This window comes from Copidosoma floridanum, unplaced genomic scaffold (assembly GCF_036245765.1).
Source record: "Copidosoma floridanum isolate Cflo_tuat_1 unplaced genomic scaffold, Cflo_Japanese_pri ptg000014l, whole genome shotgun sequence".
Lineage (NCBI taxonomy): Eukaryota > Metazoa > Arthropoda > Insecta > Hymenoptera > Encyrtidae > Copidosoma > Copidosoma floridanum.
Window position 1 is genome coordinate 889,482 of NW_028321891.1, and position 12,572 is coordinate 902,053.

Below are 12,572 nucleotides of genomic sequence, written 5' to 3' on the forward strand. Positions count from 1 at the left end.
TGTAATGTCTTTATACATTACAGCGCGCTTTTGTAGTCTACAATAGTAAATACAAATATTGTTGAAGCACAATACAGTCGAGTCAGAGAAAGAGAGTGAAATGCTCTTCTTTTATTTGGTAAATTGAGAAAAAGTATAGGGTCACTGTTTGAATTAACATTAGTACCTACGTATATTTGCTGATTTTTTAGCATAAACTATCTCATATATTTCGTTTAACCTGAGAGAAAGAACGTTTCATCTAAGACATTTTCACAATTAGAGTAATTGTATTTCATAACTTTTCGATATGCACGGCGTTCCATCAAATAAAAATCTCTAACTGAGATTCTTATGGTCTTAATGATTAGTATAAGACTCAAATAACGCTGTGCACACAAATACAACTCTATATTTGTATTGTCTTTTTACTCAAATTGTCAGGCCAATTGCTGTCTACGAAAAACTACAGAAATGACTCGCAGTAAACTACACTACTCAAAGTTCTACTATTTAATAGAGAGAAAATGGCGATCAACATTTTTTACTTTATCACCTTTGTTATGATAATATTGGCTTACAGAACACCGCAGCAACATAATTAGTCGAATAAACCTAGACCTCGATCTAAACGATAAAAACGCTTAAAACATATAGAAAAAAAAATGTACAAAAGCAGTATTTTTATAGCAGTCTTGACTATGTAGATGAATCATTTTCTCCTTAAATTTTTTTTTTTTTTTTTTTCTATACAACGATTTTTCGATTAACGTAAAATATACTTTATAAATACCGAGATTTACGCTTGTCAGATAAGAAAAATTTGGCGTTTTCTATCGACGTAAGCACATATCCATAATTTAAGTCGGACACGTTGTATAAGTATAATTCGAAAAGATAAAGATTGGTTTCGCATTTCTCAAAACGATTTATATCGATTGTTAAGGTATTAACAAATTCATTGATACTTTCTTCATTTTTACACGCTACAAAGATATAACAACTATTCGATAAATATATTTATGTATATAAATATATGTACGTATATAAACAATAAACTGGACTTTTTTCCGATGATATAAAATAATAATTGTAACGTAATAATAATAATAATATTAATAATAATAATAATTATAATAACGTGTGTTAACATATTGTGCAGAATGATAAAGTTAAAGAATATCTCTTATTTAGGTACGCACAAACACACGCATCTAAATATACATATGTGAGTGGGTGCGTGTGTGCATACAAGTGTTATTGATAGAAAAATTGATTGCACGTCATGTGTAACAATTATTAATTTAATCTAGGCGATAGTCGGTGGCTCGGTACAGCAGAAAAATATCACCGGGTCAAAGAAGAGAAGGCTTGGAAGCTCGCTGTTTCAGTCTGGCCAGTAGAGCCTGTTCTTCGTCTTCTTTGCTGGTGGCTACCGCCAGCGCTTGCTTGTCGATCGAAGTTGCCGAGCTAGCGGCTGCCCGAAAGCTCTCAGACCTGTACTTGTCCCGCAGAAAAGTTCTCCTCTCCTCCTTGTACTTTTCTATGCGCTCGCGACATTGAGGATCGTCGAGGTCGATTCCGAGGTTCTTGGGGACGTAGCCGCTACGCGCCCAGAGCTTTTCGCTCGAAGCAGACGCTTCGTTGGTCATGGGTTCCGAATTGCTAGTCATCTTGTTGAACTTGGCCTCGTCGAGCGAGCGGCTAAGTGCGGCTCTCGTCGTTCGTGCATGTCGGGCTCGCAAGCAAGGTGGAAGCTGATGCAAAGCTGGAACAGGGCTAAAACAGAAAAGAAAAAAACCGTATCGGTTAAAGCGTTTTTTTTTCAGAGAGTCGATAGCTGGGTGCATCTGGAGAATATGAGATCAACTTACGTTTGATTGTGATTATTACTCTTGTGCGACTCGTCAAGTTTTCCCCTCGCGTTTTCAAGTTCTTGCTTCATCTTGTGCTCCCGTACGATTTCCCGGCCTATTTCCGAATCGAAACTTCGCCTGTCGCGCAGATAGTCCGAGTCTAGTCTTCTCCTCGGAGACGTCGAATCCATTCTGCCGCCGATGCCACCAGACAACCTTTGGAGCGCTAATTCTTGCAAGATAGCTGCCGTATCTTTTTGTAGAACTGTATTTCGCTCGACACGTTTATCGCTCGAAGGTAAAATTTTGGCGCGTAATCGAATCGCATCGTCGGAAATCACATCTGGAACATGAGCCATTTCTTGAGGCTCAACAGCTGCACTTTCTAACGGGACAACAACTCCCAAATCATCCCGCGTATAAGAATCTACTAATGATTCGCTACATTCTTGGCCAACGTATTGTTTCGTCGGATATTTTTCACTCGAATAATTATTAGATGCTCCACTAGTAGTAAAACTATTTGTCACTTGCTCAAGTGGCTCATCACTGCGAACGAATTCGGATTCTTTCGGGTCCACATAAGCCTGAGATTCAACCAAACTACATTGTTCATCAATCACTTTAGTTTCACTAATTTTTTTATTAAAACTATCACTAGTTTCATCGTTTGAAGCATTAGATGCTTCTTTTTCAAGTTCACTGGTGTCACATTGATTATCGTCAGTTATCACTGATTTCCAATGTGGTATCTGACTTTCACGTTTTTCATTCTGATATACAGAATTTTTCACATTATCACTCACTTGATAATCTGTCCTGCTAATCTCAATATTAGAATTACTCGAATTGGCCTCTAAACTGTTACTCATCAGCAATAGATTCGTTTCGAGTAAGCTTACACTGGCTAACTTTGGTTGGTTTACACTAGATGAATGAAAATTGGTGTTGTCAGTTTGAGTATTCGTTTCAAGGTGTGCTTTGTCTGACGATGAACAGTACATTGGCTCTTGGTTAATTTGTACTTCAATTGGTGTATTAACCAAATAATGTTCCGAGTCCAAAGATTTTTCCAAACATTTTTTTTCTTGGGTCTCGTCATTTGTTGTTTTTTGGGAAGATAATGAAGCTAAGAATGTTAATTTTTTTTTTTATTATACATTAAAAAGGTTCAAATTTCTACTAGCCCATTCAAAAAAAAATGTACACGTATTTGGGCATGCACATGCTCAAAGTATGTTTTACAAATGTTAAATATGTGATTTCTATACTAACCCAGTATTGGTGGCGTACTTGTCATTAGCCATTTATTAGCCTCTTCGAAATCACTGCTAAATTTTTGTGTTTCCTCAATTTGATCAATAGAAGGCCGATTTTTTGTACTTATGTCGTCAGAAATTATATTTGTGTGTAACATGGTCACGTAGCTTTGTTCACAAATCATTGGAGAATCATGTTCAGACGAGTTTGAGTTTAGAGTATGAGTATTTCGGGCTTTGTCATTTTGGTCCTCACATTTTTCGTCCACTGTTTTATCCACATCAGCATTCACTTGATCATCCGTACTCTTATTTTGTTCCATATCTCGATGAGTATTTGAAAAAACTAAGGAAATGTCTCGGCTGCAATATAAGTTAAAAAATGCATGAAAATTCAAATTAAACCAATTACTATTAAAGCAATCAATCTTTGTTGTACCTCGTTTGCGGTGCCATTTCGATGGAGCGTGGCTCGTGCAATCGATCACACAAAGCCATCTCTTGATCAAAAAAGTCGGCAGAAGAAGACGCGCGTTGCGGTTCTCTTGCAGGCGCTGCTGTTGTGCCGTTAGTGAGTACTTCTTCGCAGGCTTCCATTACGCTATTGTGGTTGTTTTCAAAATTCTTTGAGTACGAACCGAAATCGAGGCGTGTGCAGACACGGTGATCTCTTGGCGCCTTAGTCAAATAGCTCTGAAGAAGGCCGACTTTATCGCTCGAGTCTTTAGCTGGACTAATTGCCAACAACGGTGACAGTGTAGGCGCCTCGTCTACTTCAAGGGGCAGTGAAAAACTTTTGAAACTTATGCGAGGACTAATGGCAGCCGGACTTGCGTTCGGAGTGAGTGGCGTCGAAGCCTCGGAGAGCAAAGGCAGGTAACCAGGTGTGGGTAGCGGTGAAGGTGTGTCAATTTCGTGAACGTCAGCCGATACCATGATCTATTCGTAGTGCCAAACGTGTAACATCAATAATCATTGCAAGAATTCATCTCTACTCGTAAGCGTTGGTGATTATTAGTCATTTCTACTCACCTGGTCGGGGCTCTGACTGTCGATAAAGCGCAACTCCACTTCGCACTGCAGCCGCTCTTCGAGCCTCGAACGCTTCCGCTTGGAGCCACCGACTGGCATGAGGGTACTGGACCCTCCAGGTCCAACGACGCAGGCGACGCTATCGTTACCACTTCTGCCACTGCTGTTGCTGCTGCTACTACTGCCACCTGCGTTAACGCCATTGACAGAGTCAGTGGCCTCCTGCTTGGAATGTAGCCGCCTAGGTGATACCTCGAGCGACTCCTCGCCCGACAGCATACGCATCTCGCGTTCCTCAAGCTCGAAACTTAGCTGAATTTCTGAAAGGTCGAGGGCCGAAGCGGCGGCGCTAGGCGCCGAGCTCGTCGCGTCAGCCAACTGCTCAAAGTAGGAGTCGTGAGAGACGGAGCGACTATGGCCGCAGGTCCGCGCTACACTGGCCGTCGGTGCAGGGGTCAGCAATGGACCCAGGCTATCCTCGGTTGCCCCATCGAGGCTGTCGGCACTCTTGACGGGTCTTAGCGGTCGGCGCTCGATTTGAGGTGCGTTCGCACCAGCCGATGAAGATCCAGAAGACGAGCAAACGGAGTACGATATGGGCGTTCTAGTCATAGGCACCGGCGCGGAGACGCTTTTGCCCTGTGCTGGGTTCTCTGCTCGTTTGCTATCCTTCTTCATGCTTTGACGAGCTGGGGCAGCGGCTCGACCAAAAAGAGCTCGCCAGTTGAGGGATGGCGACCTTTTGGAACCGGTACGCTTGCGCTGGCCGGGTGGTAGATCGATGATGGTGTGATAGCGGGCGGGCAAGCCTGCGGCACCTGGGCCAACCTCGATGAGCTCCGGTTCGGGGGCAAGCGAGCGACTGCGTGCCTCTTCGAGGGTAAGCAGCCGTGTCGTGTTGCTGGCGATGGCCAGAGACTTTGGTCGCTGCTCTGTCGGGGCAAGAGGCACGCCACTCGGACCCGGCGCAAATATCAGTTCGGCATAGCAGATGAGAAACTCGGTTACGACCGCCTGAACGCCAACACCTTGGAGCGCAGCTACTCCACCGACTTCAAGTTCCTTGCAGCGCAGTAGATTCGGAGCCCAGACTATCGCCACGTTGCGGGGCGTCATACCGGTCTCGTCTCCACGCGCAGCCACGCGCACCAGGTGTCGCATCAGGTACTCCAGAGTCCTGAAAAGCAAATTGATCGATTTGAAAATGTAACAGTTAGGAAATTATTCGGATGAAAAATCGGATGAGCATGGGAAAGTTAACGTCGATAGATACGCAGCTTGCAAGGCGTCGGTTACCTGTAGTGCGGTGGAGGAAGCTTGCGAACGGCGTCCCTCATGCGGGCGAGCCTCTCGGCGTCACTGGGTGACTGCACCGCACTGACAAAGGTCGAGTACAGTTGGTAAGTGCACAGAGGATTCGGCAACTCGCGGAAGTACATCTTGAGAAGCGAGGCGACCGAGTGTATGTCCTGCAAGATACTCTCGTCAGCATGAAGGACGGGCAGCCTGTCCTCGTCGAAGGCGTGTCGCAGCCGCTGAATGTTGGAGGTGACGCCGCTCAGCCGGTAGATACCGTCGACGAGGCCATTGCGCTCGATGAAATTTGCGCAGCAGCTGAGCACACTGGGAACCTCGCGGCCCGAGTTGAGCAGATGCTCGCCAAGGTCACAGCCGAAAACGCGCTCACGCAGGATCCCCGACTGCTTGAGGCGTCTGCGCGATGGCCGATTGAGGATAAACGACCGGAAGAAGGCGATGAGTTTTCCGTGCTTGCGCAGCACCGGCTTGACGGGCTGCTGCTGATGCAGCTGCTGAAGCGGATGTTGGCCGCCGTTGGAATTAATGGATACGGCTGGTGGAGCCAGGTGCCGCGGCAGCTTGTCCCCGATAAGGGCGACGCACTCGGCGGGAAAGAAGCCAACGTCGAAGCCGCGCTTGCCCCGCCACCAGGAGCTCTCACCTGCGGGCGGCATGTCGATCACTGATATCATGTCGCCCACCTGGAAGGAGATCTCGTCCGTTGCCTGGGCTCGATGCGGCCGGACCGCGTATGCGGCTGCGACCGCGGGCATATTGATTGGACAGGAGTCAGCCTCGGGAACGAGTATGCGCCGACCACGGTTGTCGAGCTGCATCCAGTTGAGCACTGGGCCACAGTTGAGGCCCTCGTGGCTGAGAGACGAGAAACGGCGCAGGTACTCGGAGGCAATAGCTACCAGCTGAGACTCGCCGGTTCCTGCCGCGAGGCTCGATAGCTCCGCAAGTTGCGAGTAGCTGCGATCGAAGATACAGCGGTGCAGCTGCCGGTCGAACAGCACGAGATTGTCGAAGCTGCGCTGCAGCGTCCAGCAGGCGTCGCCCGAGGTGACGCGCACCGCAAAGTTTGAGGAACTCTGCTCGGACTCGCTCAACGAAACCTCCAGCCGGCCGAGCTCTACGTGCTCGTAATGGAAGTGCGCGCACTCGTCGAGCTTAGGAAAGCGGGCGATGCTCGCGCTGCTGCCGGAGCTGCTCATGCCGAAATTGCCCAACTGATGCTGCTGCTCGTCCTCTTCGGGGGCTGAGCTGATCCCAGGTATACCAGTTGCTGCTGCCGTTGCTCCCAAGACACCTGGCTCCGGCCCTATCCAGGCCTCCAGCCTCCTTATTCCCGAACCCACCGACATTTTTTCTTAATTTTACCTCTTCTTTTTCCGCTTCCTTGGTTTCTCGAATTCCGGCATAATTTCCTGCAATTTATATTTATGTGTTAAAAAATTATTTGTAATACGATACGTGAAGATCACGAATCATGGTGGGCAAATGAAACACAGAAAAAAAGCACCAAAGAGTGGACAAACAAACAAGTGGTTTGTCAGATCAAGCAAGTGGATAGGCCTGAAATGTAGGTACATACTATTAACAATAATAATAACAACTTGAGATGTTGTTGAGACAGACACAATTTTAAGAACTACCCTATATAAATGTCAAGGTGGGTAATGAGATGATGGCAAGAAGCTCTTGAACGTATTACCCACATAACCTGGAAGGGGTTTAATAACGAAGGACTCGAGTAAGTAAGGAGAGAAGCTACAGAAGTGGATAGAAAGCATAAACCAATACCAAATTTCATCCGAGTATGAACTCTCCCAATTAACTATAATTAATCCGCTGGGATGTGTATCACCAATACCTCGCAACGCAACACCATACGTATACACACATACATAACAGGATCGGGAGTTGATTGTTTTGCTTATGACACCCTCTCTTATAACGAAGATTACGTGTAGATAAGATTCGTGAATACTTGCAAAAGAACAGCCGAGATGAACGAGAATAAGTAAATACACGAATACTGGAATTTATTGGAAGAATACTGCACTTGAAAGATTCGATCAGCTGGTTCGGTGGGTACGTTATTAGGAGAAAATTTGGGCCAGCAGCTCGCGAGTCATGGTAATATTAAAGCGATATGAAACACTTGTGGTATATTACTTACTAGGAAGACGATGACTGGTACGGCGAAAACGACGAGGGTGAGAAAGATGGAAGAATCAAAAGTATCGTCCACGACGATGATAAAGATGACGACGGCGACGACGACCTAATGTATACCAGTATACGGCTACATTATGCAGACATCAGACAAGGAGTTGCCGAGTTGGTCGTCCAACACTCTTTAGCTGCACATCATCGGGAGTATACCTATGGATATGGGTGTGCACGAGAGAGAGAAAGAGTACACTGCACTGCAGAAGTGAACTAACATTGCGTGGTGCGCGAGAGATGGTTCTCAACTCAAACACCAACAGCTCCAAAACACCTCTCTCAGGGGCCTCATCAGCCTGATCAACCTCTACAGCATTTATTATACATATACATATATATGTATACTGTGCAATTCAATATACTTTTAGTTGACCATTTTGCAATGCAATGTCCAATTGACACTGATGGAGTACCGGCACCCCGCATAAGCCGTTCTAGCGCTCGTGTGGGAATCACCGAGCTTTCTTGGCTATAGATAAAATAAGTCTATTATCTATGCGTAATGATGAGATATAAAAAAGTTGCTTGACACATAACAATACTTTCTATTTCCTTGTTATATTCAATTCCCATCAAAATAATTTTTCGGACGTATCCAAAAAATGTAAAAAGTACATGTTTCATTTATCATACCTACCTCGCGCAGAAAATAAATTTTGCAATTTAGTCTTCACAGTCTTGTTTGCTACCAGCAGTGCTTGACAGCGCGCGCGTAATCGATCAATGCGTCGCGCACCTGTTTGTGTTACATATATATTATTACCTATCGGTACCTAATACCTATCTCTATAACAAGAGGTGGTATTAAGTAACAAGCACAATACGTAAAACTTTTCAGGTTTGAACAATTGTTAGGTGCATGAAAAAAAAAAGTATGACTTTCAATTTAAAATATTATCTTTATGAAATCACGTATAAAAGCGTTTTTCTTACTTAATTATTTACAACTGATAGAAAAAAAAAAATTCTGTTCTCCTAATTTGTGATTTTTATCAATTAACTTATATCGCTTACCCGCACCTCCAATTATGAAGTTATACTGCATATCTACAAACTCTATCTTAATCTAGATATTTATCATCATTAAAAAAACAACGTTCCCATCGAAGTAGGATAAAAGATTTTAAGATTTTCCATTGTTGTGATTCGATTTGTGTAAAACAATTTGTTAAAATAATCAATAAATGTACATAATAAGATTTGATGGGAACGCCGATGTACACAACGTGTCTTTATTTGTCGGTTAACTTGAGCCGAGGTGCGACGAAATTGCAGTCAGCTTGAGCCAAGAGCAGGCATCCAACCGTTTTTTCGAACTCGCTCGGTTTCCTCAATTCTAGCGACCGCTCGAGGACCCCGCGGAAGTGCTCGTCCAAACTCTTTTGAAATATGTTGGCGCAGTACGAGCCCAACAGCATACACGAGAGTATTATATCGTCCATCCGGACGCGATTTCTGTAAATGTGCACGCCGTTTTTTCTGAATGAGAATTTCACGTTTGGATCCAATTGTTCAACTTCCATGATGTGGCAGAGCATGAGTGTCGCGAACGTGTCAAAGTGCTCCTTCTCAACTTGAAACTGAAAGACAAAAAAACCAAAATTCCATAATCGCGCACACAGCTGCCAATTTCCTATGTAAATACCAAAAGGTTGATGGACGTGTAGCGCTTCAGCAGAGAAAATTCCCTCATGGACTGGGTCAAGTCCAAGTCGGCCTGGTGGACCAGAGAGATGGACGTGTTTCTCGTGCAAACGACGTTCTGCAAGTGGAGCGCGTTCGAGGATTTCTCCTCGACGGTAGCAACGACGGATTGCTTGGCCAATTTTGTCGCACCCAAGTGGCCTTTCAGTGCTGTGGTGAGTAAAAACTTGAGATTTAAACTGCCGGAGCTGCATTTCGTGATCCGCGCGGTGAAAAACTTGTCCTCCTCGGTGACGTGAAAATCAATTTTTACGTACGACTTTGCCTTGTCCTCGAGTCTACGGCTCAGAAGACCCTCCGTTATCTTAAAAAAAAAAAAAAAAAAACCGCGTACAACCTATTTGCAGCCGTTTATTTTGCAAGCAAAGTGAACAACAAAGATATTCAAGAAAAACTAGAATTTGGAAGAGTAGCGTTTCGATGCCACATACCTGTCTGATTGTGTTTGCCAAGGATTGCGGAGTCACTTCGAAAGCGCTCATTATTCTCGAAAGGCACTTTAAGTAAATTCAATTACGATCGATAGCGTTTATAGTAGCGATGAATCAAGCGAAATTACGTCCCAAGCTACCGAAGTTGAGCGATACTCGAGTGATTGCGCTCGAGGGGCTTTTTGGATATCTGCTGTTTTTAAATTTGAACCGCCGCAGCGGGAAATTCTGCAGCTTTTCATTAACTGCCGATGATCAAGTAGAGCAACTTATTACCGGTTATTGCCAAAAGTGTACTCTATGTTATCAGCTAGGTTTTGAATCTTTTAAAAATTGCCATAATTATTGTAATATTTAAATTTATTTTCATGACAAATAAGTGTTATACGTTTATGCTGCGTGCAGTTGCAGCTTGCAAGTATATAGGTATATATATATACCTACAGCATAAAATCAAACTGACACCGTGCCAGTTGATTATCTGCAGTGGAATTGTGAAAGAGAGAGAATAACAATGTAACTAATTAAAGTTAGATGCAAGGGAGTATACATATTATAGATATTATATAGAGCTGCTTATTACTACTTTTGCTCTTTTTCCTCGTAAGTATGCATAAGTACATATACATCGGATAAGAAATAAGTGCTGAAATTGCAGGCAAAGTGAATTTTGTGAAAGATGTATCCGACGCTTTTATACTCTGCCGGCCTAATTTTTATTAACCAAGTCACCGATAAACTCTGTTATGATCAAATATATGTACGTAATAGATTCAGGCGATTGATCAATCAGTTATCGTTATAAGGAATCGTTAAACGGTATGGAGAGTACAAATCAACAATTGCAACCCCTATCAACAGCTTATAGGTGTCTATATATATACATTATTTGTGAATGCAATTTGATCTGGTCTCGACTGCAGCATTTGAGCCCGTAAGTACTTCCAACGATGACGATAACTCTGTCGGTTTGGTCCTGACGCAGCAGGGCATAAGATTAATTATTATATACAATTCGCTCGAACATTTTGCCTCGCGTTTTGCAAGCATATAATATGCAGACAGGTGATCGACAAGGAGAGAGAAAGCTCCAAAAAAATCTCACCCCCGCGGGCGTATGTGCGCGCGCGTCCTGTCTACGTATATATATGCTGACTGTTTACTACAAGGAGTGCAGTCGTATAGCGAGGAGAAGTGCATCAGGTGCTTCACTTTGTTGTCAATTGATAGTATATGGTTACGTTTGTTGTGTGTCCATAAACACGAGGACAGGAAAAAACTACAAGCCACATCGAGAGACTCTATATACGCGCGTGCTAGACTCTAGTATATATTATAATCCGTTCGTTGTTTGTGTGCAATATTTATTTCGAGGTACATTGACCGAGTGCTTCCCAGGGCACTCGAATAAAATCGCTCGGATGTCGAGCGACGAGTCGAAGACAGCCCCCGTGGCTGCTTCTTCCAACCTCCAAGGGGAACAGGACGATGGAACCGAGGACAGGTTGGTCGAGGCTTCTCCGGAGCAGCTGACAGAGAGGAGCAGCAACTCGCCGGCCTCGACAGCCACGGCTGCGCCACGGAAAATTCGTCACCGGTGAGTTTTTAATTAAACAATATACTCTGTGCTCTCGTTAGTTGTTCCGCTGCATCTCCTAACCTTTTTTTCTCTCTCTCTTCGCACCAGTTGATTTATGTCTTTTTTATACTTTGACGGCACGTGCGCGGTTGGCAGAGTCGGAGGTACAGGTTCAATACCTACTTACCTGAGATTAGGTGGAACGTCATATCGAAAAGACTCTTTTTAAATGGATATACGATTTAAATAGGTACCTATATACTCCCCCCGGGTGTTGTCATGGTGAGGGAGATACATGTTTATCATTACCACGCTTGCATTCCAATAATAAAAATATTTTGATGATGCTGCGGCGTCTGCTACTACGCACTCTCAGCTGAGCTGTACTTGTGTATATACCTATATAGTTATACACTTACCGAAACTGATGATCGAGCATCGAGCTGAAGTAAACATGTATATAAATGTGTGACGTTTCAATGTGCGTGTAAACAGGACACATGCAACATTCCGTGTATATACGTATATAAGTTATAAGTGGGTAAGTTACTCGCGTTGTACTCGGCTGATGCGGCCTACGGCCAATCCGGACGCTTGGCTGCTCTTACGATTTCTCCGGCAACTGCTTAGCTAGAAGAAGCCGGCCAATAGCTGAAAAAACGGCCAAGACAACAACTGCAGGTGATGATAAAGTTTCGAGGAGAGGAAGCGAGCGAGAAGTTGCATTAGAAACTTCATCGGCAAATATAAGTAATACTTATACAATACAATAATATGTTGTACACTGTAACGGAGCAAGGTCCCATCATTACGCGTCGATCGATCGAACGATCGGCATCGGCCGGCCAAATAAGTTAGATAAGTCCGGACAGCTAGATAACGAGTGATAAGAAGCGCGGATTTGCTCGGATATACACGGAGGGCCACGAGAGCATGAGTACTGCTGCTGCACGTGCACGCGCACTTCCTCGCCTCCTCCCCTCTCCCCTCTTCATTCCTCATCTCTGAGCTGTGTGTATATTATAGAGGTATATATACATTTTTCTCTCCCTCGCTCTCTGGCTCCGATCTACGATTATTGTTCGTTCTACGTGTCATCTAACGTTTTGTTGTGTGGCACGCCATGGGTCCCAAGGGAGTCAAACTAGTCGTCCGTTAGTGCAGTGCTCGAGAGAAACGTGCTTTGGGTGGTGTGAGC

General features: G+C 44.3%; 2 protein-coding genes across 2 annotated transcripts; both read right to left on the minus strand.

Annotated features, from left to right (window-relative positions):
• Positions 1–717: 717 nt before the first annotated feature.
• On the minus strand, positions 718–7,894 carry CdGAPr (GTPase-activating protein CdGAPr). Its single transcript, XM_014351887.3, has 7 exons — positions 7,611–7,894; positions 5,423–6,855; positions 4,127–5,303; positions 3,534–4,033; positions 3,111–3,457; positions 1,854–2,964; positions 718–1,758 (listed from the first exon to the last, which is right to left on the minus strand). Exons 2-7 carry the CDS (start codon positions 6,790–6,792, stop codon positions 1,335–1,337), a joined length of 4,929 nt encoding a protein of 1,642 aa, XP_014207373.2. The 5' UTR covers positions 6,793–6,855; positions 7,611–7,894; the 3' UTR covers positions 718–1,334.
• Positions 7,895–8,821: 927 nt separating this feature from the next.
• Positions 8,822–9,846, minus strand: LOC149374732 (uncharacterized). Its single transcript, XM_089592093.1, has 3 exons — positions 9,796–9,846; positions 9,306–9,668; positions 8,822–9,240 (listed from the first exon to the last, which is right to left on the minus strand). Exons 1-3 carry the CDS (start codon positions 9,844–9,846, stop codon positions 8,893–8,895), a joined length of 762 nt encoding a protein of 253 aa, XP_089448219.1. The 3' UTR covers positions 8,822–8,892.
• Between the last annotated feature and the right edge of the window lie 2,726 nt (positions 9,847–12,572).

What these genes read in the sequence shown, in the direction of transcription:
- CdGAPr (XM_014351887.3), bottom strand. Translation starts at nt 6,792, where the DNA reads ATGTCGGTGGGTTCGGGAATAAGGAGGCTGGAGGCCTGGATAGGGCCG. An exon ending in CTTCCTCCACCGCACTACAG is followed by an intron (nt 5,304 to 5,422) that starts GTAACCGACGCC and finishes TTTGCTTTTCAG; the next exon opens with GACTCTGGAGTACCTGATGC. An exon ending in ACAGTCAGAGCCCCGACCAG is followed by an intron (nt 4,034 to 4,126) that starts GTGAGTAGAAAT and finishes CACTACGAATAG; the next exon opens with ATCATGGTATCGGCTGACGT.
- LOC149374732 (XM_089592093.1), bottom strand. Translation starts at nt 9,846, where the DNA reads ATGAGCGCTTTCGAAGTGACTCCGCAATCCTTGGCAAACACAATCAGA. An exon ending in TGGCAAACACAATCAGACAG is followed by an intron (nt 9,669 to 9,795) that starts GTATGTGGCATC and finishes TTTTTTTTTAAG; the next exon opens with ATAACGGAGGGTCTTCTGAG. An exon ending in ACACGTCCATCAACCTTTTG is followed by an intron (nt 9,241 to 9,305) that starts GTATTTACATAG and finishes TTTGTCTTTCAG; the next exon opens with TTTCAAGTTGAGAAGGAGCA.